Genomic DNA, 26,565 nt, shown 5'->3' with positions numbered 1-26,565 from the left:
ACCCTCTTCTTCTTCTTTCTATTTCTATTTCTCCGTCTAAGCAACTAGAAGAAGAAGAGTATTACTGTAGTTGGTTGTTGTTGTGGTTCTGAGTGTGTGTCTGTGTGTGTGTTGAAAATAAAAACATCGCTACCATTCCACATGAGCCCAAATGTTTACAAGTCAACATATACGTTTAAAACACGTAATTGCAAAAAATCATATAAACAATTAACTGTAGTAAAAAAAATATCCCCAATAAGTAGATTTGAGCCCGTAGTCTCTCTGTTTAGAATGATGATTAAAATCAACTACTTACTTAAAGTGGTTTAGTTTAACAGCAAATTTCAATTAAAAAGAAATTAAAGAAATTAAATAAAAAATTTGTTAGTGCGCGAGAAACCAAAAAAAAAAAAAAATGAGACTGAGGACTTCGAAAATTCTGCGACTTGTATTAATAATAACAAAAACTTGTACCAAACTCCTACTCTCTTTTTTATATATTCATGAAAAGATCTACTTAAACTAAGCATCAACCTTTTTAATATCGTTAACTATATACTACTACTACTACTACAAGGAGAAGGGGGAAGAAGATACATATCATTATTATAACAACAACGACAACGACAACAACAGCAACAAAAACTAAACTATGAGGAGATTAAAGATTGGGATTCGACCCCAATTAATCATAATTGTTTGTTTTGCATCGTTGTTTTCATTATTGATTTTGGGTATTGTAACAGGAATATATTTTAGTGCCAATTTAAAAAACCTACGATTAGAAAGACTACTAGTTATATCCCAATTAAAAAGAACTCAAGTACAACAAGCAATACAATATATTGCCTATCAAGTGATGACAGTATCGGAAGTAGATTCATTAACGGTTCCATTATCAAATTATCGAGCTGGTAATAATTCCAAAGCAGTTTTCCTGGAAGCACAAAATTATTTACAACAATATGTCCTTACCACTGATTCATTTACTGCAGCTAGATTATATGATTTGGATTTACAAGTTGTAGCATCTAGTTTTGATAATATGACTTTAATTTCTGAAAGTGCTCAAGATGTGGTTTATCCTTTACAACCAAATAGATCAATGCCTCCGGTATTAGGTACTCCACTGGGATTATATTTTACTGGTCCCATTGCCAATAATTCGGATAATTTTAATTCAAGGTATTTTATGGGGATCACCGTACCGGTGCTATCGAATAGTTCGATTATTTTACTGCAGCCATCAATTTCAGGGTATCTCACCATTGTAGCAGCAGCAGAATCCATTCGTTCAGCATTAAATTCTACTAGTGAAGATGATTATCAAGCTATGGCAGTACAACCAGTATATGGAGATCCTCAAAAGGGGATAGATAATCTACTGCAAAATGCTTATAATGGAGACAATGAAGTTATTGGATTCAAATTAGTTTTCCCAGTGGAAAATAGTTTATTAGAAGCTGGTACCATATATAATATCAATTCATCTTCATCGATGAAAACTGCATTAGCATCAAATTCCGGTACAGCAACTGGCGTCAAATCATTTTTTGGTAAAAAAGTTGCCATTGGATTTTCAAGAATAAGTGTTCAAGATAATTTAAATTGGTCAATTGTTATTGTTCAATCTAATTCTGTTTTCAATGGGCCCGCTAATAAACTACGAAAAATAACTATAGGCGTTGTCATTGGAATTGGAGCATTCATGTGTTTTGTTACATTCCCGTTGGCAGTTTGGTTTATACGGCCGATTACAAAATTAAAAGAGGCCACAGAAGCCATTACCAAATACAAAAAGGAAAAATTAAATAGTGTCAACAGTAATAGCCCCACTTCTGGTTCTGGTTCTGGTTCTGGATCTGGTTCTGGATCAAGAGCTAATTCAGATTCTTCAGCAGACCAATCACTACTGTTAGATACGGGGAAACGAAATAGTATAAATTCGTCATCATTTTCATCAAGTTATTCTACGGGGATAAGACTACCGGCAAGAATACCAAGATCGAAAAAAATATTTAAAGATGAATTGACTGAATTATCAGAAGCATTTAATATTATGACAGAAGAATTAGATAAACAATATACTCATTTAGAGGATCGAGTGAAATTACGTACAAAAGAATTGGAAGCATCTAAAATTCAAGCCGAAGCAGCTAATGAAGCTAAAACTGTTTTCATTGCTAATATATCTCATGAATTACGTACACCCTTAAATGGTATATTAGGTATGACCTCAATTGCCATGGAAGAAGAAGATCCTAATGTAATTCATGATTCATTAAAGTTAATTCATCGATCTGGAGAATTATTATTACATATTTTAACTGAATTATTAACATATTCTAAAAATACTTTAAATCGATCAAAATTAGAAAAATCTAATTTCCAAATTTTAGAAATTGTTTATCAAGTTCGATCAATTTTTAATAAATTAGCTCATGATCAAAGAGTTAATTTTAAAATTTTAGTGAAACCAAATATTTTCCGAAAATTAATCATTTATGGAGATTCTAATCGAATTATTCAAATTGTTATGAATTTAGTATCTAATTCATTAAAATTTACTCCTGTGGATGGATCAGTATCGGTTTCATTTAAATTGTTAGGTGAATATGATCATGAAAGGTCTAAAAAATTGGATTATAAAAAAGTTTGTATTTTGAATGATTCTAGTAGTAGTACAGTAGCAGTGCCACCTCCAACACCTCCATCAGATACTAAACCTAACCCAAAACCTAAATCCACACCTACACCTAAACCAGATCCCACAAGACTGCATTTGGTTGATCATAATAATAGACTGGCCAATACTACATCACCATTAACACCTGTACGGAAACCAACAAATCAAACCAAAAATAAGAGTATTACCAATAATGTAACTAAACAGAATATGAAAATCAGAAAGAAAAAGAAAACCAACAAAAACCTCCACAACAACAACAATAACAACAAAAATGATAATAGTGATTTTCTTATGAATAGAAGATTAAGCGGTTCCCATAAATTTAATAATACCAATGACGAAGAATTAAGTCCTACAGCAATAGAAAAAAATATTGATAAATATTTAACTTCATCTGCTGATAGTGATAATATTAGTGTAACTACGTTATCAACTGTACAATATGAAACCACCATATTTGAATCACAATTTAAATCAAAACCATTACCTGCTTTGCCCGTAGATGCAAAACCACAAGTATCGGGAAAAATAGATGAGAATGACGTTAATGACGAAGACCCTAGTGGTGGCAGTATTAAGGATGATGATAGCGAGGATACCATAAATGAAAAGCAAGGTATTCTGTCATCGCCTTCTTCTTCTTCTTCCTCCAATGAAAAGCAAGAGAATCTGCCTCGGTCAAATGATTCTACAACGGTGACTGTTACACGACCACGTCATAATATGATGCCTCTGGCTCAAGATTTCAAAAGTTATCCAACATTTGATAAAAAACCAGAATATGATTCTAATATGTCTAATAATGAAATTGTTAAAAATAATCGAGTATATAGAATTCGAAATATGTATCAACCAAAAGTTTGGGTAATTCAGATTGAAGTTACAGATACAGGGCCAGGTATTGAACCCGCATTACAAGAAAAAGTATTTGAACCATTTGTTCAAGGTGATCAAACATTATCAAGAAGTTATGGTGGTACGGGATTAGGATTAAGTATATGTCGACAATTAGCCACAATGATGCATGGAACTTTAACTTTAAAATCAACCATTGGTAAAGGTTCAACTTTCACATTAACTTTACCATTACCACAAACTGGAGAAATTATGGTACCTCCTGAAGATATGGCAGAATTTTGTGAAGATGAATTTAACCCAGCAGCAAAAATTAATAGAAAAGTTGCATTTGAAGATGGTGATATTGATACTGAGTCACAACAACAAGAAAATCCCTCATCAGAAGAAGATACGCAAGGGGATCGAAACGTTCAATCATCCACTTCATCGTCACCACCAAATTCTTCATCCACTGATTCAGCATTACCTGCTTCAGACTCGTCTGATATTGGAGGTACCAATAAATCTAAAACAACAAGTCATGGCAACAATAAAAATATCAATGCAAAGAAACGAATCATAACAAATTCTTCTGCATCTTCAACTAAGGGTACCAAGAGACACACCAATAATGATGGTGGTGGTGGTGTTAATGGTAATCATAGTGATGATAATAAAGACCTTACCCTTACAATTGATAAACCACTGTTATTTACTCGAGGATCAACTGGTACTGCCAATTCCGGTACCACTTCATCTCATTCCGATAAAAAAATACTTTATCCAACACCTACAACTACTACAACAACAACAACAACAACAGACCATACTACTGTATTGGATGATATATCACATTTGAGAGTTTTAGTAGCTGAAGATAATCTGGTGAATCAAGAAGTTATTTCACGGATGTTAAAACAAGAAGGAATAACTAATCTTACTATGGCATGTAATGGAGCTAAAGCCATTGATTTTGTTAAAGAATCAATTGAAAATAATGAAAATTTTGATTTAATATTTATGGATGTTCAAATGCCTGAAGTTGATGGATTAAAAGCTACAAAAATGATTAGAAAAAATTTACAATATAATAAACCAATTATTGCCTTAACAGCATTTGCTGATGAAAGTAATGTTAAAGAATGTTTGAATTCTGGTATGAGTGGATTTATTACAAAACCAATTAGTAAAACTAATATAAAGAAAGTTCTTGTTGAATTTTTATCAAATGAAGTCGTTACTTCATAAAATATAGGAGAGAAATAATAATATAGATTAAAAATAAGGAGACTGATAATAATAGAATAAAGAGTTTGTGAAAGACAATTGGTAATATCACACATACACCTTTAAAATATATATTAATTTATATTAACTAACTATAACCAAAAAAAAAGTGTATATATACAACCTCTTCTCTATTCATTGGAAAATAATGATGATAATCCTAATAATCCTAACATACCATATTTAAAATATACATTTTCACTAATTAAAATGGTCACATATCCAATAAATGGTAAATATCCTTTCACGGTACCCACCAAATCTTGTTTTTGATTTAAATATTGTTGCTTTTTAGCATATAATGATAAATCATCAACAGCATTATTATCCCCCTTGGTTAATAATAATTGTTTTTCCAGATTATGATGTTCTCTTAAAACTCGATGAACAATCGGAATAGATTTCCCATCAATTTCATAAACAACTATATCACCAACTTTTTGTTGATGATCTCTATTCCATAAAAATAATATATCACCTCTTTGGAAAGCTGGTTCCATTGATCCTGATAATACAACAACTATGGGGGAATGAGAATTGGCTATCACCGATAAAGTTTTCCATAACATAAATGCTGATGAAAAAACATATGCAAGTGATAAAAATTGAGTGATTTGTTGACGAATATTCATAATAAGGGGATGTCCGGGGAGGTTTAGGGTGGTTTAAACTTATTCTTCTTGGGTGATTGTTATTAATTTTCAACTGTCACAGTTTTCTTTATGGTGTTGTTGAACAGCGTGTAATTTGTGTGTTGTCGCGACAAAAAAAAAAAATTTAAACAGGTAGAAAATTTGTCACGTGATTGAAGTTGATGATAGTTGGCTTTCTGTTGCAAAAACCTTGAATCAATCTTAACTCCCTTGATCAATGAATTTACTACTCAATTTCCTTTGAAGCGTGTTTAATAGATTTGATTGGAAATAGCTATTTGTATCCATTTTTGGAATTATCAGGTGCCCTCCACTCTTAGAACTCACATAAAAGAGTCACTAACAACTAAAAAAAATCATATCAGTTGCAAAGGCACCAATTAACTCGTAAATGAACATATCATGTCTCCTCATTATCAGAAAGCAAACTCTACTATTGCTATATATAGATGGGAAACAACGAAGTAGATACAAAATATTTTAGATTCAATTACGAACTTGGTTGTCACTGATAATTGTTTATTTACAATTATGAAAACAATGATGATAGTTTATTTTGACGTGATCATACCAATCACATTAACAATAATGGTATGATTAACTTTTTTTTTTTACATTGGGAGTGATCTATAAACTCACAAGAAGATTAACATAATGGAGTAAGAGGGGTTATGTCTATTGTTATTGTGTTGTGTGGGTATAATTCAATCAAATCGTAGTTGAATAAGCAACCAGAGTTGTTGCTTGGATATTTGCTATCTACCAGAAGTATGTCAATTCCAATCAGTTGTTTTTTTTTTTTTTTGTCAATTAGTCGAATTGGCAACTTCCGCCGTTTGTATTCCGTGGGGTTTGCTAGTCAAAGACTATTCACTGGATTCCCCAACTTAGACTATATGTTTATTATGAGAATGAAACACTAATGGGTTTTTATACCCTTAAAGTTTCGTATACTTGGAAACTACGAACAATACTTATCTGGTTGGTTTTTCGTATTCAACAAAAGAAATGCCAATAATAAGCTACAATAATGTACTTCTTAAAGTAATGATGAGAAAGCAACATCCTAAATCCGGTAAAACAACAATTTTTCAGTTGAGGTTTGATTTCCCTTTCAGAAAATCAGTAATCGATTACAGTAAGGTAATGCACTGTTATTATGTTATGCTATGTTTGATATATTGTGTCTATTTGCTGTTTCTGTATGTGAGTGTGTGGGTCTGGGTCTACGGATATAATAGACATATTTGTGTGTGTGCTGATCCTTTTTTTGATTCCCATTGGGTTAAACTTGCATAAAAAAGGATCTTGATCTACTTAATGGGCTTGGGGTAAAAAAAAAAAGAGGTCGTCGCATGTTATATAACACACAACTGATGATGATTGGTGTTGATTGTTGCTAATTCGAATGATTATGTGGTGGTCAAGAACAACACAACACGAATCAAAACAACAAATTTTTCCTTCTTCCCCACATGACATCATAATACTACTGAACAAGAACGAATCAATTTCCGTAATAAAACTAAACATTAAATAAGGATGAACCAGTATTACTGAATTACTATAAACTACAGAAATTCCCTCAAAAAAAGAAGAACAAACAGAAAACACAAATTTCTTCTTTTTCTTTGTTTGATTCAAGTTTGAGTTTAGAGTATTTTGCCTTTCCTTCTTTTCTTTTTTCTAATATGTGGTTATGTTATCAGTAACTTTAATATTGATATTAATAGTAGTAGTAGTAGTAGTATTAATAAGCTTAATTTGTTAGATAATTCTTTATAAACTTGTCTATAGTACTTTTCTCTATCTCTCTCTCTCTGTATTGAATACTTTTTTTTTTTTTCAATTGATCTTTCTTTCTTTCTTTCATTATAATATAAATTTCGCTCTCTTTCTTTTTTTTTTCTTCTTTTTCCCTTTTAATTTATTACAAACAATTAAATTTTTACGCCTCCTTCTTACTCCTATTTCTATTCAACCAAAACTAATTCATTCAAACCAATAACCCGATCAGTTATTTACTAATCTCAACTCAACTCATTTCTCGAGTAATTATTTTGATTTTTCCCTTATATTTGAGTATTGAAAACGAATCATTTCTTTTGATACCATATCCTCCACTAGTTATTTTTTTGCCTTCATTTGCTTCATATTTTCTTATATATATATAATATCAACTCAGCAGCACATACACTCAATACATTTTAATGTCCCAAGATTCTTCAGATCAGCGACCACCACAATCTGAGTCATTACAAACAATATCCTCAGACAATACCACTACTACTACTAAACATACAGAAAAGCGTATTTCTGAAACTAAATTGGAAAATGGTAACCATTGTTTGTCGGATATAGCACGGGGTCATAACCCATCAAGCATCAAAGGAAATGGGTCTACAAAGAATCTGGTTGCCAGCGGTATTAAGGTAAATACCAATAGTGCTAGTGGTATTGCACCACCAACGAAAATTCTAACCAATTCTTCAAAAGAAGTTACATCGCCAGTTTTACAAAATTCAAATACTCCAATACTCGGATCAGCAAATACTAGTGGGACCAATATACCTGTAAGAAATCAAAGTGTATCGTTTTCTGATATAGACAATCAAGAACGTTCCCGTCGATTTACAATATCAGCAAAACCATCAACTGTTAATGTACCACAAGAAGTTCAACTACCACAATCGTCACGACACCCTTCCTCGGCTGCACCATCGAGGCAATCATCAGTAAAGACTAAAAGAGTTACATCTCCAGTTAACAGTGGTGAAGGGAATGTGTATAATGATGTGTTGACTTTTATGACCAATCATAGTCATGGCAAATTAAACACCGCATTACCATCAAATGTTCATGTCGGCGCAATCAGAAGTGATAACTCTTCACCTATAACACCTGAAGGAGCTATTGATCCAGGGTTTAATTTTGATTATAACAAAAATTCATTAAATAGAATTGCTAGTCCTAGTCCACCTCCATTTAGTCGTTCAAACGGGAGTTCTTCAACTTCATCGCCAAAAAGAAGCAAGACACCAAATACACAGGAACCCGTACCACCACAGGAACCTATAACTACAACAGAGAAATTGATATCAGAACCTTCTTCACAATCAGCAATAAAACCATTACCTAGTAGTCAAATTGTTCAACCAATTAAGATTACTGGAACTGGAAGTGCCAATTCCTCACGTCGTGGATCTTTAAAGAAATCCAATAAAACAATTGTATCATCCCCCATTGGTCCACCAGTTCCATTTCAACAATTTTTATCAAAGCAAGATGATGGGAAATTTCATATTTTATTGGCTTGTACTGGTTCGGTAGCTACAATTAAAGTTCCATTGATTATTGATAAGTTATTTCAAATTTTCACTACATCGAAGATTTCAATTCAATTAGTTTTAACCAAATCATCTAGTCATTTTCTTCGTGGTTGTAAAATTCATGAGGATGTTAAAATATGGCGTGATGAAGATGAATGGGCCAATTTTTCTGATGCCTATAATTCTGCTTCTACAACAGTTTGTAGTACTATGGGTAATGATGGTTTGAATGTTGTCAATAAAAAGCCCAAGAATCCTTTTGAGAAATTGATTCTTCATAATGAATTGAGAAAATGGGCGGATATTATGTTGATTGCTCCATTATCTGCTAATACATTGGCAAAAATTGCTAATGGTATTGCTGATAATTTATTAACTTCAATTGTAAGATCATGGTGTCCATCGACTTTCCAACAAGTTAAAAAACCAATTATTGTTGCTCCAGCAATGAATACATTTATGTATACTCATCCAATCACCGCTAAACAATTAAATATAATACTGTCACCTGATTTTGGTATTGAAGTATTAAAACCAGTTGAAAAAATTTTGGTTTGTGGTGATATTGGTATGGGAGGTATGAGAGAATGGGCTGAAATTGTTGATGTTTTAAGAAGAAGAGTTCATAGTATTAAGGCTGAACAGAAAAAATTGTTAGATGAAGAACAAAGATTAAACGAAGAAGAAGAGGAGGAGGAGGAGGATGATGATAACGATGAAGAAGGTGATGACGACGATGACGATGACGATGATGATGATGATGACGATGATGATGATGATGACGATGATGACGATGATGATGATGATGACGATGATGACGATGTAGAAGAAGATAATGAAGAAGAGGATGTTGATGATACAAACAAGAGAAAACTTGTCAGAAACAATACCAGCAATAGTGAGGAATTACCTAAAAAAGATGATGATGAAATGATATTTGAAATCACTGATCAAGAACAAAGTGAACAGGATGATGAAGGTGAAATTGTTACAAATGAATCACGTACAATTTCTCCAGTTCCTTCACATCGTCAACAAAAGATTAAGATCCCTAAAGAAACTCAAAATCTTATTTGATAAACAAACTCATTACATAGTTGAAAATTACAATTATCTAAATGTAATATATGATAACTATTGAATAAAACAAACAATGAATTGTGTAAAATGTAGTAAGTTTTAAGTGGTTGGTTTGAATAAACTAATGTACGTAATTGCAAAAATAAAAACTGATGAACAATTGCTTTCCCCCCACAAAGTATAAGTCGTGTTAAATTGTCAAAGGGTTTAGTTTCAGGTTATTTCAGTTTTATTCCCCGCCCTCTTCGCCTGCTTCGCCGCCCCCCCCCCCCCCAAATTTTTTATCTTTTGAAAATGCACGGCGTTTCCCTTCGGGCTCTCATAATCTTTGTTATCAATAGATTAGTAGCCCCTACATACTTAGGCTTGTGCTAATTATGAGATAGCTTCAATTTTATCAGAGTTTTCAATTACTTACAACAATATTAATGATTAGTCCTAGTCATGGTTGTTAAAATTAAAAATATCAAAAAAAAATATAGAATAGAATAGAATGAAAAATTGTAGAAATATAGAAGGCTCCCGTCTCCCACCCCATAATGTGTTGTTATTGTTGTCCCTTAAAAAATGATAAAAAAAAAGTTTGTTGTCTTCCCCCTTTGATTGTAGTTTTCCACTAACTTCTTACTTCCCGTGATGTCTTGATAACCAAGTGATAGGAATGACAAAATATGAATTAGTACTAGTAGCAACCCCAGCCCAAGCATTAAAAAGACCAGCAGCAGTGACCAATATTCCAAAAACATTACCAGCTTTAATTAAACCATGATGTTCAAGTAAAAACCCAATACCTTGTAAAAAAAATGTGAAAAAAATGAATACAAATAAAACAAATAAAGAAATGACTGATTTCATAGTACATAAAAGCATGAAAAAACTGAAAATAGCCCAAGCTATTAAAAAGAATCCAATGGCATTTTGTAATTCTTTTAATGTTGGATCAACGGTTGCATAAGCTTTCATTATCCCAAATGAAGGAATATAAAGAGCTCCATAACTTAAAAAAAATGTTCCATAACTAATCATTGTTGTAGTTGCAAATGTATTACTGTCGTATAGTAGCAACAAATCTTCCCAATGATTGGTATTTGAGCTACTTTGCACGACATGTGTTCTCTTACACTTGAACTGTATGTCCAAGAATGGAAACATATGCCGGAAGGACGTGAAACATGAGTTTGGTATAAAAGGAATAAGAAATGTCAAATATTTTATATAGTTATATATTTTAATTATGGGAAATTAAATGTTTATTCTGTTCTATAAGATTTAACCGTAGAGATTACATTTAAAGCCTATGGTCCAAATCTAAAAGATACTACAAATTCATTATGTCACATACTTAAATCAAATTCATCAAGCACCATTGCCTACACAGATTTAGAACGGGCTATATCATCATTTAAGTCAGACATTACTAATTTACGCTAAGGTGTTAGCTTAATGGACCAACTACTTTAAATTAAATTGGTAATGCAATCTGTTCTTTATTTGAGTCGAATGCCACGACTATACAACAGATTTTTGGTGGTCCCTAGCAGGAAGATGTGATTATAAAGACGATCAAGTTCATATAATCAATGGCAAATATGAGGAACTGTTACTTAAGTTGCCGATTAAGAATTTGTTAGTGAAAATTTCAGGAATAAACAAATATCGCACCGGAGTTTTACGTCTCCCTGGCCAGGAGAGTTCCCATCCGTAAAGCGAGGTCGATAACCAAGAGAGTGTTTTCCAGATACTAGTTCTGAAGGGAAAACCATTAGAAGTCTAGGAAGTTCACAAGTTGTGTTAAACCCTAGAATTAACAAGAGGAGGACGTCAACTCGCTAAGTTATTAATTAAAAGTAACCGGTCAAGAAGTCTTTACAAGATGAATATTGGTTGAACCAATCAGCGCTGAATCAACCTTAAACCAATTAGGACTGTTGTCAAGTATATTGAAGCTAAAGGCACCAGTAATTGGATTGATCAAGAAGTTAAGTGAACAAAATTGAAAATGTCAAATTCAATAATGGTGAAAATAAGCAACAAGTTGAAATTTTAGGTTATGCATCTACAAGAAATCAGACGATTGGAAATAATAAGAAAACTGTTGAATATGCAACAGTAGTCAGCTGATGTTATATGCGCTTAGAAGTTTTGAGGCTAACTCAAAATTAGTCTAAATTATCCATGGTAAGGTCGACAAACCAAGTTATATGATCAATACAAGATCTAAGTTAGAAGGTTGATGCAAAATCAACAAAAGAAGTAATAAAAGTTGCTTTAAAGGTTCAGTAGAGACTACTGATATAATTCAATAAGGTCAGTAACAAATGCTGATACCATTAGAGTCAAGTGAAGATACTGATTACAATCGTTTAGAGATTAGAAGTATTTGAAAAATTAAGGGATGTGAATGGTAATCTCAGAAGAATTGAGAAAATAGTTAAAAAGTCAAAAACATTATGAGTACAAAATGAGAATCGTATGATTAGTGGTGAAAAATTTTGGTTGTTTAGGAAACATGTGGCTTTGCAGTGTTGGATATTTCCTTAAGAAGCTAGTGGAAGCGAAGGTTTGAGAAAATCAAGAAAATTTCAAAATCGAGAACCGTGCAAGATCCACGACAACTCAAGTTAATGAGAACAACAGAAATGGGCTACAAACAATAATTTAATTACAAGTTTAGATCAGAATATAATTGATATGCCACAAATCATATGGAAAGAATAAGATAGATTAGTATTACCCAATCGAACACCAACACAATATTGAAATTAATGAATTAATGGAGATCTTAATTCACTAGAAATATTTATAGTAGTGAAAAGTAATCAGGAAGAGCTTACATACAGCTAGTGAAAGTATACTATAAATACCTAAACAAGTTGCAAGCAAGAAGAATCAATTGGAGGTTGAAACAACATTGAGTCATCTGAAGAAAAGTCACAACTGGGGATATTTGGAAAGACAAGTCGTTGTCGAACCTATCATCAATTGGGATGCTATTATAAATCATTCACATAGACTAGCTCAACAAAACTAGTGATTAATCCTTATAATATAAATTACTATCACTGTTGGCACAATAGAGAGTTAGTGAACTATCAGTTTTCTCATTGGTGATAAGATGAATTATATCAAACTTTTACAATGTCAAATGTCGATCCTATTACAGTCCAGTTCTAATGATTTTAAAAATGAAATTGAGAAATGAAATAGACAATTAAATCCTATTAATAAAAACCTTCCAATCCATTATTGATAAAAATAGAATCTTGCACATTGTTAATGAATTTAACTAGAGAAACGATTATGCGGAATTTTCTAAGTCAAAATTATTATAGTTGATAGATATTGTTTGAAATTAATTATCACTTCAACACGTGAAATCAATTTCTAAAAGTTCTAATCAATTGGATGCTAAGAGTTAAATCATGAAGCTAGACAAGATAATGAAGTTTGAATTGGATGTACCATTTAGCGTTATATCTATGATGTACTATTGATAAGAAATCTAATCATACTTCTAGTAAGGGTAAAGAAATTGGGAATTGATAATAACCAAAGCATAGAAGATGGAAATAATTAATCATCAAGTTAGTTAATTAGTGGAGTTTAGTTACATGACAAGGTTTAAGAACTTTAATTTGTTTTCTATTCCTAAAGTTGCTCATTAGATGATTAGATACTTAAGGCATTCCACAGATCATAAGTAACCATTGCTATTTAGGCAGATGAAACTACAATACTATGGTCGAATGGGTGTAAGGTAAATATCTACATTAATGTTTGCAGAATTGGATTTTTTCAAGATTTAGTTACTACTAGACTGTCATTACAATTGCCACAACTTTAACTACTATATTAAGTCATATCCAAGTGCATGAATTGGTCTAAGATGAAGCTTATTCAAATTTCCAAATTTCCCATTGCTAAAGAAGTTTAATAAATAAATTAACTTGTTAAGCGAAGTTTAATTATGAGATTAATCAATCAAAGAAGATTACCTATCCCTGTCAAGTAAAATATTATATGAAGTGTTACAGAATTCTAATAAGAAAACCAAACTGTTATACGAAGTTTAATTACGAGGTTAATAAATCAAAGAAGATTACCTATCCCTGTCCAGTGAAATATTTTATGGAGTATTAAGAAGTTTTAAGATATTAAGGAAGAGATCGATACCAAGTTGGTCTGAAGAGAATGATCAAGAGTATGAACAAGAATATTAAGCAAGTCAAGCAAGTTGATCCAAGAATCAATACTGAAGGCTGACAAAATTTGTCAAGTTGCAATTGCCATTCATCTAATTGAAGAAAGTACTTAAATGAGATCATAAATCCTGCTTGTATTAGTTTAAAGAATTGGTAAGAATAACCGAAGAGTGAGAAACTTTATAATGTTGATCTGTGAGAATCATACGATTGAACGTTACAAGAATTTAATTGTGTGCATTATCGTTTAGGTAGAATTATAGCTATGCAAAGTTGAAATTTGGCTAAACATGAAGATAAAATATAAAATAGTAACAAATTCCAATGTTATTACTAGCCAAGATATTGCAGCTACACACTAATCTCACATTATCAATTAGTTCATTAGGAAATATGTCTTCGAAGAAACCTCAAGAGAAAACTAACACAAGTACTGATCCTAACTCCGCTATTGAAAATTATCACCACGATAAGGAAGTCATGGCGATGCATAGGATCGAGAAGCGATTTAACACTTTAGAGATGGAAAGTGCAATTCAACAACAGCAGATAAATCACATGTTAGAAAAGATTATTACATATAATATTATATTGAAACATATTATGCAATTGTTACAAGAAGAATATAAAGTTCAAGAAATTACCAAGTTGGAGCAATCAATTAAAGAATTAAAGATTTAGAAGATATTTTGATTGTCCAATAAGAAAAGATCCTAAAGGATAGAGAACAGTTTACTAAGAATTATATTATACCATCTCATTATACAACTCAAGAAAATAATTACTGAATTTATTGAAGCATATGATTTATTCATTATGGATAACAAGCTAATTGAATTGAGAAACACAATCTAAGTTGTACAACATTACCATTGATTCACCAAGAAAAAGATAATAATAAAGAAAGCCTACTAAGAGTAATTGATCAAACCTAGTGTCTATATTGAAGCATTCTATTTCACATATTTAAGTTGGATTACTTTTAAACATTAAGTGTTGCTTTATTTCCTTTGATTTCAACTACCTTGTAGTGACCCGAGATTTTCAAGGGGTGGTCGGAGACGCCTGTCAAAACCAAGTAACAAGCGCTCTGATGTTTCAACATTCCACAATGAATGGGGTCCAAATTATTTCGATGTTGAATAAATTGAAAAGGGCAATACAGAATTCACTCATCTATAAAACAGCCAACTAGAATGTGAATCAAAATTGAATATAAATATTACGACATAATGGAATTTGGAAGAAATCAATTGATAAATAGGAATGAAGGAATTATCAAAATCACATTCAGACTAATGAAGCAAATATAGAAGAATAATTGGGTAATCTACAAGTATGGTAATCAATGTTTTAATTATGATAATGATTATAAGTTCGAATACATGATAAGAAATATGATAAGAAAGGTTAATTAAGTTAATACTTCCCCAATCAAGGTACCACAACTACATCTCCACTCAATATTAGACAATTAATGAAGAATTACGTGGAGAGGACGTTTTTTTTTGCCAAGGGGAGTCTGTCGTATAGTAGCAACAAATCTTCCCAATGATTGGTATTTGAGCTACTTTGCACGACATGTGTTCTCTTACACTTGAACTGTATGTCCAAGAATGGAAACATATGCCGGAAGGACGTGAAACATGAGTTTGGTATAAAAGGAATAAGAAATGTCAAATATTTTATATAGTTATATATTTTAATTATGGGAAATTAAATGTTTATTCTGTTCTATAAGATTTAACCGTAGAGATTACATTTAAAGCCTATGGTCCAAATCTAAAAGATACTACAAATTCATTATGTCACATACTTAAATCAAATTCATCAAGCACCATTGCCTACACAGATTTAGAACGGGCTATATCATCATTTAAGTCAGACATTACTAATTTACGCTAAGGTGTTAGCTTATTGGACCAACTACTTTAAATTAAATTGGTAATGCAATCTGTTCTTTATTTGAGTCGAATGCCACGATTATACAACAATTACCCACAAAAAATTCCCAAACACCAGCTAATGTTTGCATTGTGCCAGCATAAAAAATCGCCATACCAACAACAACATTACTATTATGAATATCTTTAACATTTAATCCATATAAACTCATGATTAAAGTAGTTATTGAAAATGCACATAAACCTAATGGTGAAGGATTACCAATTTTTAATTTTGGTGGTGGATGTAAACCAACATCAAATGTACCACCAAATGCTTGCATTAATTCATGACGATAATATTTTTTATTACCAATAATAACAAACTCATCTCCATCACCAGTAGTTCTAACTCTACTGACTGGTTGATTTAATGAATTGGTATCAGCACCATCGATATCTTTGAGTGATGTGATTGAATTTGAATCAGAATCTCCACTTGACATAAGAAATTTTGGTATAGTATATTGTGTTGCTTAATGTTTGAACAAAACTATTGATTACAAAAAAGAATAAACTATCAATTCCAGCGGCATTTCTATTGTTATTTATACATGAACATTTTATGTGTTGTTGGGAAAATAGATGCAACAAATGAAGAGGGGCTGATGTATCAGTAAAGCAATTGATAATGAACAGGGGGGGGAAAGACATTAAAGAGTGGTATTGGTGAAATTTTAAAGAATCTAATTGTCCAAGAAAAAAAAAACGACGATACTTATTAGAAAATATTCAATTTAATAGGCGTCGTATTGTTGGATAATTCATTTCAGATCTGTAACTTACATTGTTGTTGTTCTTGTTGTTTATTTTTTTACTCCACATTTTAATATTAATCTCAATAAAGGAATTTATCGTAAATAATTTGGGGAAATAAACTGACTCTACTTAAATCATACACAAAAAACCATCAATAATTATCTTTTTTAAGAATTTAAGGCAATAAAGTGGCTAATGATAACAAAACCTAAAAGAGTTTAGCAAGTTGGCAATGGAAAATAGTCTCGATTGGTAGCATCTATAATTAGTGGAACAAATATTCCGCCGCACAAGAAAAAAAAAAATCCGTCCTCATCATCACACACCGCGCCGCCTTGGTGGAAAAAAATAATATGTTGCTTTCTAATATTGTGGGGTAAAAATAAACCCAAAGCCAAGCAATTATTTGATTAGTACCCCCCCCCCCTCATCTCTCATCCCTCCAAATATCACCATAATATATCTTGTCAATAATAACTTTTTGGTATAGTTGTCCCACTTTCCATAATCAAGAAAAAATTTGCTCTTCGGTAACTCACGGTTATTCCCATAGTCCCCACGGATAATGGATAATTGGAATAATTGGAATAATCAATCAACCGAGACAAGGGAAAAGTAGGTAAAATGAAAATATACTCTAATATTATTCATTCTTCATGATAATTATTATTGACTATAATAGGTTGTAAAATATATATATATATATGCATAATATTAGTGAAACGTCTTTTTTTTTTTCGTTCATTTAATCTCTGTAGCATGTTTCGTTATTTTGTTAAATTCATGGAAACCCATAAAAAGTCCGGTTTGAGATTACGTAGTCAGAACTAAAAATTGAAAACAATAAAACAATTGATGATTCATTATAGTGTTGTTAATCTATGGAAATATGCAGTTCTTCAAATTTATCCATCGGTCTCGTATTCTCTCCACTCAGTAAGTAAACATTACCAAATAAAGATATCAAAGGGAGGGGAGGAAGGAGGAGGAAATGAAACGTTTTGTAATTTTGGTGGATAAATTTTTTGTGTTTGTGTGTGTGTGTGTGTGTGTGTGTGTGGGGAGATGGCGACAAACATAAAGGAACGGCCACCACCACCACCACCAGTTTTATCTCATCTGTTGAGTTGACAGTATATCAATCAATTCAGTCTATACTCCCAGGTTTTAATTCCAATTCATATTTATCAATTATCGGTTGAATCAATTGCAAATGATATTTATTCTTATCATGAACAAATTGAGCGATATCTCCATTATTAGATACCATTAATTGATGAAATTCTGCCAAATGTTGAAATTGACGATTAATTGTTAAATTATATAATAAACTATCGATTAAATCATCAATTTTTTCTGATTTATCAAGTTTTAAATATTTTAATAAATCCAATTTTGTTAATTCATTTTGGGGATATTTTGGTAATATAAATAATTTATTCAACCATAATTTCATCAATTCAAATCTAATGCCTTTATTATTATTATTTGATTTTAATTGTTTGGTATTAGTGGTTGATCTAGTTATGAATCTATGTAACCAAAAATTTGTCATTTTAAATGAAGTCATTGGTATAACAATTTGAGGATAAATATTTCCAAAAATTAAATTCTCTAATGTATAATTCAATAATACTGTAGGTAAAGTACTAGTATTTCCTGCTGATCTCGTTCTTTGGATTTCCATAATCACTACATCATATTCATTTGGTTGTAATTCATTTACAAGTGATTTAGTTAATTGATTCAAATATCGTTTATTGTCAAGGATAGAATCCTTATGTAATATCAGGGAATAATTATCACCACCATATTGAGTATCTAAATTGAGTTTATCCCATTTAGTAATTATTATGGGGAAATTGGATGTTGTTAATGTTGATGATGATGTTGATTTTGATGATTTTGATTTACAATATGAGAAATTTTTTATTCCAACATCAATTGATAATGTTGTTCTTTGTTTTTGAGTTGATAAGAATTTATGATAATGATTCAAATAAAAATAATATCCTGCTGTTAATCCTTCAATTCGACAAGATTTATTGGTTGATATTATGGGGGATCCAGTTAATATTGCAAGATCATTAAGGGTAGATATTTTACAGGATCGTAATCGTTCGATGAGATACAGTTTTTGAATCATATTATTTGTTTATTTATTGTATTTTAGTTTGATTTCGGAGTGTTTTCTTTTTTTATTTTTTGTTTCTGAAATAAAAGACGACGAGTCAAAAAGCGCGTGTACGTGTTTTGTTAGTTAGTTAGTTAGTTAGACTATCGATACCACCATCACGGCCAGGTAGTTAATAGAAAGATTGGAGGAAGTTATCCTTTGTGCAATTATACTTTAATACTTAACAATAACAATAACCCTATCGTCTATGTCCTATTCCTATTGCTGAGGTATTGGGAATGTTATTGGAAATGTTATTGTGCCATGGGATTGAGAGACGAATCTACTTTCCTAATTTTGCATCAAATTCTTCATTGTGCAAACATTCTCAAAAATAGATAGGAAGTAACAAAAAAAAGAGACGACGACTATTACAACTACAACAATAACTCAAAATTCAAAACTCCAATCATTTTTCAGAAAAAAGCAAGACTGTGAACAAAAATGTCACTCGAAGTCATTGTAAATGTCACGGGTAAGCTGAAAATAAAAAAAAACAATAGACGTTCCGAAAACGCTGAATGATTTGGCAAATAATTATACGGGTAATTCGGTTTCAATCAAGAATGATAGATGCATACTCTCATATTAATCTTTGGCTAATCATTCTCTTCTAACATTATCGTAACATTTTGGCATTCTTTTTCCTTTGTTAATCAAATAGCTACGTACTACTACTAAATGACAAATAATTTCCCAATTAAGACTCAATCAAAACAAAAAAAAGAAGGAGGAGATTAAAAGGTGCACAATAATATTACATAAGCAAGGACCAGTTTTTTTTTTGCCAGCAAAATGAATCTCTCACTCTCACACAAAATGAACATTTACAGGAGATAGATAGATAGCAGAGCAACTAGAGTAAAATTCTTACATAACGTGATATATACATATATATCTAATCACTTGGACTAGACTGTTTTTCAGTAATTATTATTAGTATTAGTATTATTATTATCAATTATATTTCAATTTAATCTATAAATTAGTTGTTCTCTTCTTTTTTATTTTATTTTAATTTCAAAATTATTAGTAAAAAGTAGATAATACAATCTTGGGAAAAAAAGGAAATAATTTATTAATCATCGTTTTGATTGAAAAGAATAAAAGATGTTCCTCCCTCCCTCCATTTTTTTATGTTATCATTTTAAAATCTTTGGATTATAAACACACAATTAATTTAAAAGTTAAATTAAAATTAGATCAATAAAGCAACGGCACCGGCAGCAACGGCACCGACAGTACCAGCAACACCTAATTGGACGGCATTAGCACCAGAACCAGCACTAGAACTGGAGTTGTTGGCAGCGGAGACAACGGAGACAGCAGCAGTAACGGCAACGATGATGTTTTTGAATTGCATTTTTGATATATATGATTATTTGGTAATTTGATAAGGAATTATAAAGGAAAAAAAGAAGAAAGAAAAAGAAAAGAAAAGAAAAAACTAAAATAATTCAATAAGAGAAACAAGAGGGGGGCGAATTGGGTCATATTTATACTGTAGAAATTTTTTGTTACTAGAGGCTTTTGTATTTTGTAATCATTGTTCTTGTTGTTGATGTTGATGTAAGTATAATCCTTTCTCATTCTCGTCAGTTGGAATTTGAAAAAAAAAAAAAAAAAAAAATAGATGTAATTTAGGCGCAGCAACAACAACAACAAAAACCCACCACAATATTGAAATTTAAACTGAAACGGCAAAAACCTCCTTCTCTCTCTTTTTTTTTAGCTGGTGAGAGATAAAAGAATTGGTCGTGTAGATCTTACATCATCATCGTCATGATTTTATAATTTATTTATTTGTGCCTCCTTTTTTGTAGGCAGGGAAAACGACATTTTTGGTTATTTGATTACTTGCTTTGGGGGATTGGATATTTGATAAAAAAAATTGACCCCCTATTTTTTTTGTATCTAATGCAGTTAATTTAAATACATGTTTTTTTTGATATTTGGGGGGGGGAGGAGGAAGAAGAAAAGTCCAGGGTGTGGTTTAAAATATACTGTAGTTAAAAAGGTAGAAATTGTGGATCGCAAGCAAGCAAGCAATCAAGCAATGGATTTTAGCAACTCTTTGCTTTTTTTTCTTGTTCCTTGGATATATGAAAGGAATCTGTTTGGTTAGTTGGTTAGTTGGGTTAGTTGATTGATTGATTCAAAAATAGCAACTATACGTCTTTCCTTATCTACACCAAAATCTATTTTAAATTTATTCTGGAACTAAATTATATTGTCATTTTTAGTCACTCTACGCCCTCTTTTTCTATTTTCAGTTTAAATTTATGAAACGTAAAGACACTACATGGAATGAATAATTTCGATATCACAAGCCTCTTCTTTGGTGTATCTCTATCTGCTGTTTTCGTTTCGTTTCTCGTTTTTTTTATCTCTACTATTACGAAAATGAAAAAGATAATGCTCGTCTGGTAAATGTAAAATAAATTAATTCAGCAACCAATGAAATAGAAGTTGGAGAAAAATTACGATTGCTTGGAGGGGGGGATAAAAAGAAGAACCTGTTCCCGGCTTAATATATAATATCCCTAATCTTTGAATTAACCTCAATTAGGAAAGTGGTGCATCAAATAAAGACGAAAAATCTTATTTTTATCTTCTTTTTTTTTTCTTGGTTGGAAAAAGGAGTTAAAAAGTGTGTTGATAATAAAGGATGGATGAATATTTCGTGTCGAAGGGGAGAGGGGGAAGGGGAGGAGCCAGAGAAATTTTATTAGACGTGTATCGCCGCACCACAAATTATAAATATAACGATAATAATAATTATTATTTGGCGCTGTAGTTAGTTTTTATTCTACACGAGACAAGATTACTACTATTGTTACTTTATTATTAACTTTTGAAGACAACTTTAAAGAAGATAACATTCTTGTGACTCATCAGTTCAATGTCTCTGTATTAAGGAGAAGAAGAAGAAGAAGGAAAAAAAAGGGGCAATCTGTTATCGCTAATTTCTTGGTTACATTTGCTTCCAATTCTTTTTCAAAGTTTCTGTTTGATTAGGAGTCTGGTTATCTCTTTTATTTTTTTTTTGCCAAGGATCTGCATGAACACGTGCATGTCTAATTTCCACCAGCTTCCATATTATTCTGCGTGCGTGCGTGCGCCTTTATCAAAAAATATATCTTAGTCGTGTAATACTGGATAAATCTATTTTCATTTTTTATCATAATGCACGCCCTTACGTAAGAGTGCAGATTATTAGTAAGGAGTTTTTTGACACTATTTCGAGCAGAGCAATACATCTTCGTCAACATTTGCGTTTACATCATTTGCAACCCATATTGTATTATGTGAAAGTTGTGATAGATATTTCCGTGGTTATTGCACTTATCCGCTATGATTTTGACGAATGATCATTACTGAATTGTGTTAACAGACTTTTTATGTTGCATTGTTTTATATTAGAGTTGCCAGTAGATACCGGAAAGTGTAAATTCAGGCATTGTATGTGAAAAAAAAAAAAAAAAATCACAAGCTTTTAGGGATAGGTTGTGTTTTGGTAGTCATGGTTGAAAATTGTTATCTTTTGTTATTGTTGATTGTGAAATCACACGAGATTTGTATAGCTTTTGAAGGAAGAAGTTTTTTTTTTGGAGTTTTGCAACAATTTCAAAGGAAAACTTGATGATATGAAAATAAACCAATCTATAGTATAATTTTTTATCTTCGCAGATAACCAACATGACAGCTTCTAAAGTAGAAAGTTAAGGCTATATTCTTACACTATTTACTCTAAGTATTACACATGATTTTATTTGCTTATCAAATACTACAGTATATTAACTGATCTATTTTGGTCTGGCCATTGGTCCCCAGTTTTTTCTTGGGTTTTCTTGATATCTCACCATCTTGACTTTTCTTAATTTCGCAATCTTTTCAAACTCTTCATTACCTGTTTCAAAATCAATAGAAACAGATTTCTCTTCTTCATTCATATTAGTCTTAAAATAATTCAAAATTTTCCAACCAGGAGAACTTTCTGCCAAACTTGGATTAATACCAATATTATCTTTCAATTTAATCAATTTCTCTTTAATTTTTTCATTCAATTCATCAACATTTTTCGATTCCATCTCTTTGACATATTTCTCATTTTGATCAATTTGCCATGCTCGATTAATTAATAAATTCAAATTCCATGGTAAATTGGTTTTCACGCAATTCTTTTTAGCATGAGTTAAACTTACTTTATAACCCAAATTACCCACTGCTTTCGTATATTGTTCAATTGATATTGGTGGAGATTTGAAAATAGAACACAATTGATTAAGATTAAAGAAAAATGGTGCATCATCAAGTTCATTAGACGCCAAAGTCAACATTCCTTTGATTCTTTCATTGGTTACATAGATTTCTTTATCACTCGATTCATTAATTTTCAATACTTTGTCTATAAATTCACGATTATGCAAATTGCCAGCGTACATAGGTCCGGCAACATTATATGATGTACCACAATATTGACAATTGGAAGATATTGGACCTTGTAATTTTGGATATTGGAATTTGGTATTGTTTTTCATTCCTAAAGGTTGCACAATTTTATGTCCACAACCATTACATCCATAAGTTAACATTGTTTCACTAGCATGATTTTTAACATTTATGGGACTAGTTTTCACTTTCACGAAAACACGGAAATAATAATCAATAGATAAACTCAACATCGGTTCAATAGTCTTTTTATACTTGGCAGCAGTACTGGCAATTAAATTAAGAATCAATCGAATTCCAACTTCATGGTTTGATTCTCCATTAACATATGCATTACCAAAATTATTCCCTCCATATAATGCAAAACATTTTTCTGGATACCCACTTCCAGCTAATACTCCAGCATCAGTACAAGTCACTAATAACATCCCATCATCTTCTAAACATTGAATTGCACTATCAATAAATGGTGCAGCAGTACCATATGGATCTAAATCAACAATATGAAATTTTTCATCAGTAGAACCCATGAATTTTATCGCATCACCTTGATTGGCAACTACTTTGTCCGTTAGTTTATTATATTCAACATTCTTATTGATAGATTTAACTGCTTCGGCCAACATATCATTAGCAACTATTTTCCCTGCTTCAGGAATTTCCAATCCATATCTACATGATCTCAAACCCGATGCCGCTAAACTTTCCAAAATTTTCAATCCATTCAATTTAGTCCTTTTGTTCTTACTCTTTTTCTTTATTGCTTGTATCTTTTCGTGTCGTATTTCATCATATGCTTTAATCGCCATGATGGATAAATCTCGATTAAATTGTTGAATAGGATTATAGAATACTTCATCTTGTTTAGGAGTCAATATCGTGGCTTTCCCTTCTTGAACAGTATTGAATTCTTGAGAAATAGTTGAGTTTGGTTGAACTATGTTTGTCGTGGTTGTTTCCATTGCTGATGTTGAAGATGGAGGAATTGACATTTTAGATAACAATTTCACCAATCTTTTAATCATTGATTAAAAGAAGTGAAAAAAAAAAGAACTAACAACAGTCTTCTCATTAATTATAGTAGAGATTGGGTGAGAGTGAAAAAAAAAAAAAATTTTGTCGCCAGAAATTTCGCGCGATGGAGAACCGTTTTTTTTTTTTCGTTCTACTTACAAGGCGACTAAAGTTGTTTTATAGTCAGGAATCTGTAACAACCTCGAAACTGAACAATTCATTTATTATATGGAGAAATAAATTGAGCTCAATTGCTATAGCCACTACTTACTAGTGGGAAAGGAGTGTTTTGAACGGTTTAAAGGTTTTGATGAAATACATGTAGAACAGAATCAAGACAAAACAACCATTATAACTGAATGCGAAATACGACAAAAGGAGAGGAAACAAACCAACCAGGAGAACACAAGAAAAAAAAATTAACACTAACAACATTGATCAATATTGTTCTCAGGTGAAATTAAGAATTGTCTCCTTCCCCCCCCCCTCTAGCTAAATCATGTCCCAACTACAACAATATAACGACCTAACAGAAGAATCAATGACATCTTCCCATGAGGAATACGATGATGAATATTCCGATTATACATCAGATGAAGATTCTGAATATGCATTATCAGCACAAGAACATTGGGAAGAAAGTATGAAACAATTGACAATGTTATTCAGTATTGTGATATTCCCCTTAATTGGTAAACTATTAGGAAGACGATTTAGTAAAATAATATGGAGAAAAGTTGCAAATTGGTGGTTTGTGTGAATTGAAAGTTTTGAACTGGCACAAGCCTTTCATTTAAACTCAATTTTCACCAACAGAGAAAGGATCAAACTCACGAGAAATGCAATTGTCAAAAAAGTGGCAAATAGTATTATTGGTTTGAAATATATTTATATATATGCATAAATGTATATTAGTAAATAAAAATAAAGAATTAAAAAATATATATATATATATAACCATAGAAAAGTAGTACCCTAAAAAGATCAAGACCGATCCAATTTAACCAGTCATTAATCCTTTTATAAACTGTTGATCAATTGTGTGAAATCATCGCTTATTTTAGTTTCTGCAAATTCTCTGTATATCAAAATAACAAAAGGTTGCACGATACCGTGACTTATTCTCAGTATAGCGACTGATAAAAGTTTATAGTATTCATCATTAGTTAAGCTTGAGTCTTGAGAAGTTGAAGAATTCAGTGAGAAAATCGATGAGCTTTCATCAAAATCGTATTTTGTTGGAGTCATGGCAAATGATGGATCATTCAATTTACTGGTGGTATTGATAAGGTTTTGTTTCAAAATGTGAAAGATTTCCAAAATCAATTTCAATGTGATTTTATAAATGAACAAATTATCTAAATTGATATTAATCTCCAATTTTTCAATGAGTAATTGCTTTGAATTCAATTTAATCGGTGACATATTAGCTGATGATGTGTTACTCCCATTAGACATGACTCTTTGTGGGGTATAGAATATAGATTGATTGGAACTTACACTATCTCTATTTGTGGTTCCATTATTATTCCCCGATTGATTCAATGTAGCACTTGATTGAACAAAATCATTTCTCGGACCAATATCAAAGTTTTTCAAAATATTCACCAAATTCTTGATAAATCTAATTTGATAAGGTGGTTGTGATACATTAGGTGACAAGAAATTGGTGTTGGAACTATTATTTGAATTGATGATATGTTTAAGTGGAGGTGGTTGTAATATTGTCGAATCTCTAAATGGGTCAGAAACTGTCGATGAAACCCTGGTTCCATTATTACTGTTATTCCCACTGTTGATACCACTGTTTTTAGCATTATTTAAATTCTGTAAAAACTGGCGTTGTTGATTATGTTGTTGCTGATAACTTTCCTCATCTATTTGTAAAGTTCTAATCAAATTCCCCAAGGAGATACCCAACTTTAACAACTTATTAGCATCTACAGGGAATTTAAGTGGTTGTTCATTCAACTTCATCAATTCTTGATGAGAAATTTTGTACACTTTTAAAAAGTGTGTTGTTCTGTCTGAACTAAATGGAATAGATTGAAGTAAATCCTGAATGTAATTTATTTCTTCATCTAGTGTCGTGATAAATGTTGACATGATGTAACTAACAGGTTGAGAATAATAGGTGGGGGTAGCACTATGGGCGTATAACT

The 26,565-nt window shown here is 31.4% G+C and overlaps 10 protein-coding genes across 10 annotated transcripts, besides 3 other annotated features; 3 read left to right on the top strand and 7 right to left on the bottom strand. All coding sequences in view use genetic code 12, as the record gives it.

The window, feature by feature from the left end:
* Nucleotides 1-634: 634 nt before the first annotated feature.
* SLN1 (Sln1p) lies at nucleotides 635-4,756 on the top strand (the record flags this gene model as incomplete). Its single annotated transcript, XM_712853.1, has 1 exon — nucleotides 635-4,756. One exon carries the CDS (start codon nucleotides 635-637, stop codon nucleotides 4,754-4,756), a length of 4,122 nt encoding a protein of 1,373 aa, XP_717946.1.
* A 170-nt stretch (nucleotides 4,757-4,926) lies between these two features.
* Nucleotides 4,927-5,427, bottom strand: CAALFM_CR00990WA (signal peptidase complex catalytic subunit; the record flags this gene model as incomplete). Its single annotated transcript, XM_712856.1, has 1 exon — nucleotides 4,927-5,427. The coding sequence occupies one exon, from the start codon at nucleotides 5,425-5,427 to the stop codon at nucleotides 4,927-4,929; it is 501 nt and encodes a 166-aa protein (XP_717949.1).
* Nucleotides 5,428-7,658: 2,231 nt separating this feature from the next.
* CAALFM_CR00980CA (phosphopantothenoylcysteine decarboxylase complex subunit) lies at nucleotides 7,659-9,854 on the top strand (the record flags this gene model as incomplete). Its single annotated transcript, XM_712857.1, has 1 exon — nucleotides 7,659-9,854. The coding sequence occupies one exon, from the start codon at nucleotides 7,659-7,661 to the stop codon at nucleotides 9,852-9,854; it is 2,196 nt and encodes a 731-aa protein (XP_717950.1).
* Nucleotides 9,855-10,481: 627 nt separating this feature from the next.
* ATO9 (Ato9p) lies at nucleotides 10,482-11,009 on the bottom strand (the record flags this gene model as incomplete). The annotated part of the gene is made up of 1 exon (XM_712858.1): nucleotides 10,482-11,009. The coding sequence occupies one exon, from the start codon at nucleotides 11,007-11,009 to the stop codon at nucleotides 10,482-10,484; it is 528 nt and encodes a 175-aa protein (XP_717951.1).
* Nucleotides 10,907-11,376: a long terminal repeat ((psi-Ra) Long terminal repeat (LTR) associated with the transposon Tca9; about 470 bp long, 30 copies per genome).
* Nucleotides 10,907-16,052: a mobile genetic element ((Tca9-R) Retrotransposon Tca9 on Chromosome R, about 5.1 kbp member of the gypsy group, flanked by 470-bp LTRs (psi elements)).
* Nucleotides 15,583-16,052: a long terminal repeat ((psi-Rb) Long terminal repeat (LTR) associated with the transposon Tca9; about 470 bp long, 30 copies per genome).
* Nucleotides 15,996-16,448, bottom strand: ATO10 (Ato10p; the record flags this gene model as incomplete). The annotated part of the gene is made up of 1 exon (XM_712860.1): nucleotides 15,996-16,448. One exon carries the CDS (start codon nucleotides 16,446-16,448, stop codon nucleotides 15,996-15,998), a length of 453 nt encoding a protein of 150 aa, XP_717953.1.
* A 1,460-nt stretch (nucleotides 16,449-17,908) lies between these two features.
* CCE1 (cruciform cutting endonuclease) lies at nucleotides 17,909-18,907 on the bottom strand (the record flags this gene model as incomplete). Its single annotated transcript, XM_712861.1, has 1 exon — nucleotides 17,909-18,907. The coding sequence occupies one exon, from the start codon at nucleotides 18,905-18,907 to the stop codon at nucleotides 17,909-17,911; it is 999 nt and encodes a 332-aa protein (XP_717954.1).
* Nucleotides 18,908-20,135: 1,228 nt separating this feature from the next.
* On the bottom strand, nucleotides 20,136-20,300 carry CAALFM_CR00910WA (uncharacterized protein; the record flags this gene model as incomplete). Its single annotated transcript, XM_019475506.1, has 1 exon — nucleotides 20,136-20,300. One exon carries the CDS (start codon nucleotides 20,298-20,300, stop codon nucleotides 20,136-20,138), a length of 165 nt encoding a protein of 54 aa, XP_019331051.1.
* A 2,443-nt stretch (nucleotides 20,301-22,743) lies between these two features.
* On the bottom strand, nucleotides 22,744-24,414 carry TRM1 (tRNA (guanine26-N2)-dimethyltransferase; the record flags this gene model as incomplete). Its single annotated transcript, XM_712862.1, has 1 exon — nucleotides 22,744-24,414. One exon carries the CDS (start codon nucleotides 24,412-24,414, stop codon nucleotides 22,744-22,746), a length of 1,671 nt encoding a protein of 556 aa, XP_717955.1.
* A 488-nt stretch (nucleotides 24,415-24,902) lies between these two features.
* Nucleotides 24,903-25,163, top strand: CAALFM_CR00890CA (uncharacterized protein; the record flags this gene model as incomplete). Its single annotated transcript, XM_019475505.1, has 1 exon — nucleotides 24,903-25,163. The coding sequence occupies one exon, from the start codon at nucleotides 24,903-24,905 to the stop codon at nucleotides 25,161-25,163; it is 261 nt and encodes an 86-aa protein (XP_019331050.1).
* Nucleotides 25,164-25,423: 260 nt separating this feature from the next.
* CAALFM_CR00880WA (uncharacterized protein) lies at nucleotides 25,424-26,509 on the bottom strand (the record flags this gene model as incomplete). The annotated part of the gene is made up of 1 exon (XM_712863.1): nucleotides 25,424-26,509. The coding sequence occupies one exon, from the start codon at nucleotides 26,507-26,509 to the stop codon at nucleotides 25,424-25,426; it is 1,086 nt and encodes a 361-aa protein (XP_717956.1).
* Between the last annotated feature and the right edge of the window lie 56 nt (nucleotides 26,510-26,565).

This window comes from Candida albicans, chromosome R (genome assembly GCF_000182965.3).
Source record: "Candida albicans SC5314 chromosome R, complete sequence".
Taxonomy (NCBI): domain Eukaryota; kingdom Fungi; phylum Ascomycota; class Pichiomycetes; order Serinales; family Debaryomycetaceae; genus Candida; species Candida albicans.
Note: the sequence above shows the minus strand (reverse complement) of the source record. Positions and strands in the feature narration are given on the sequence as shown.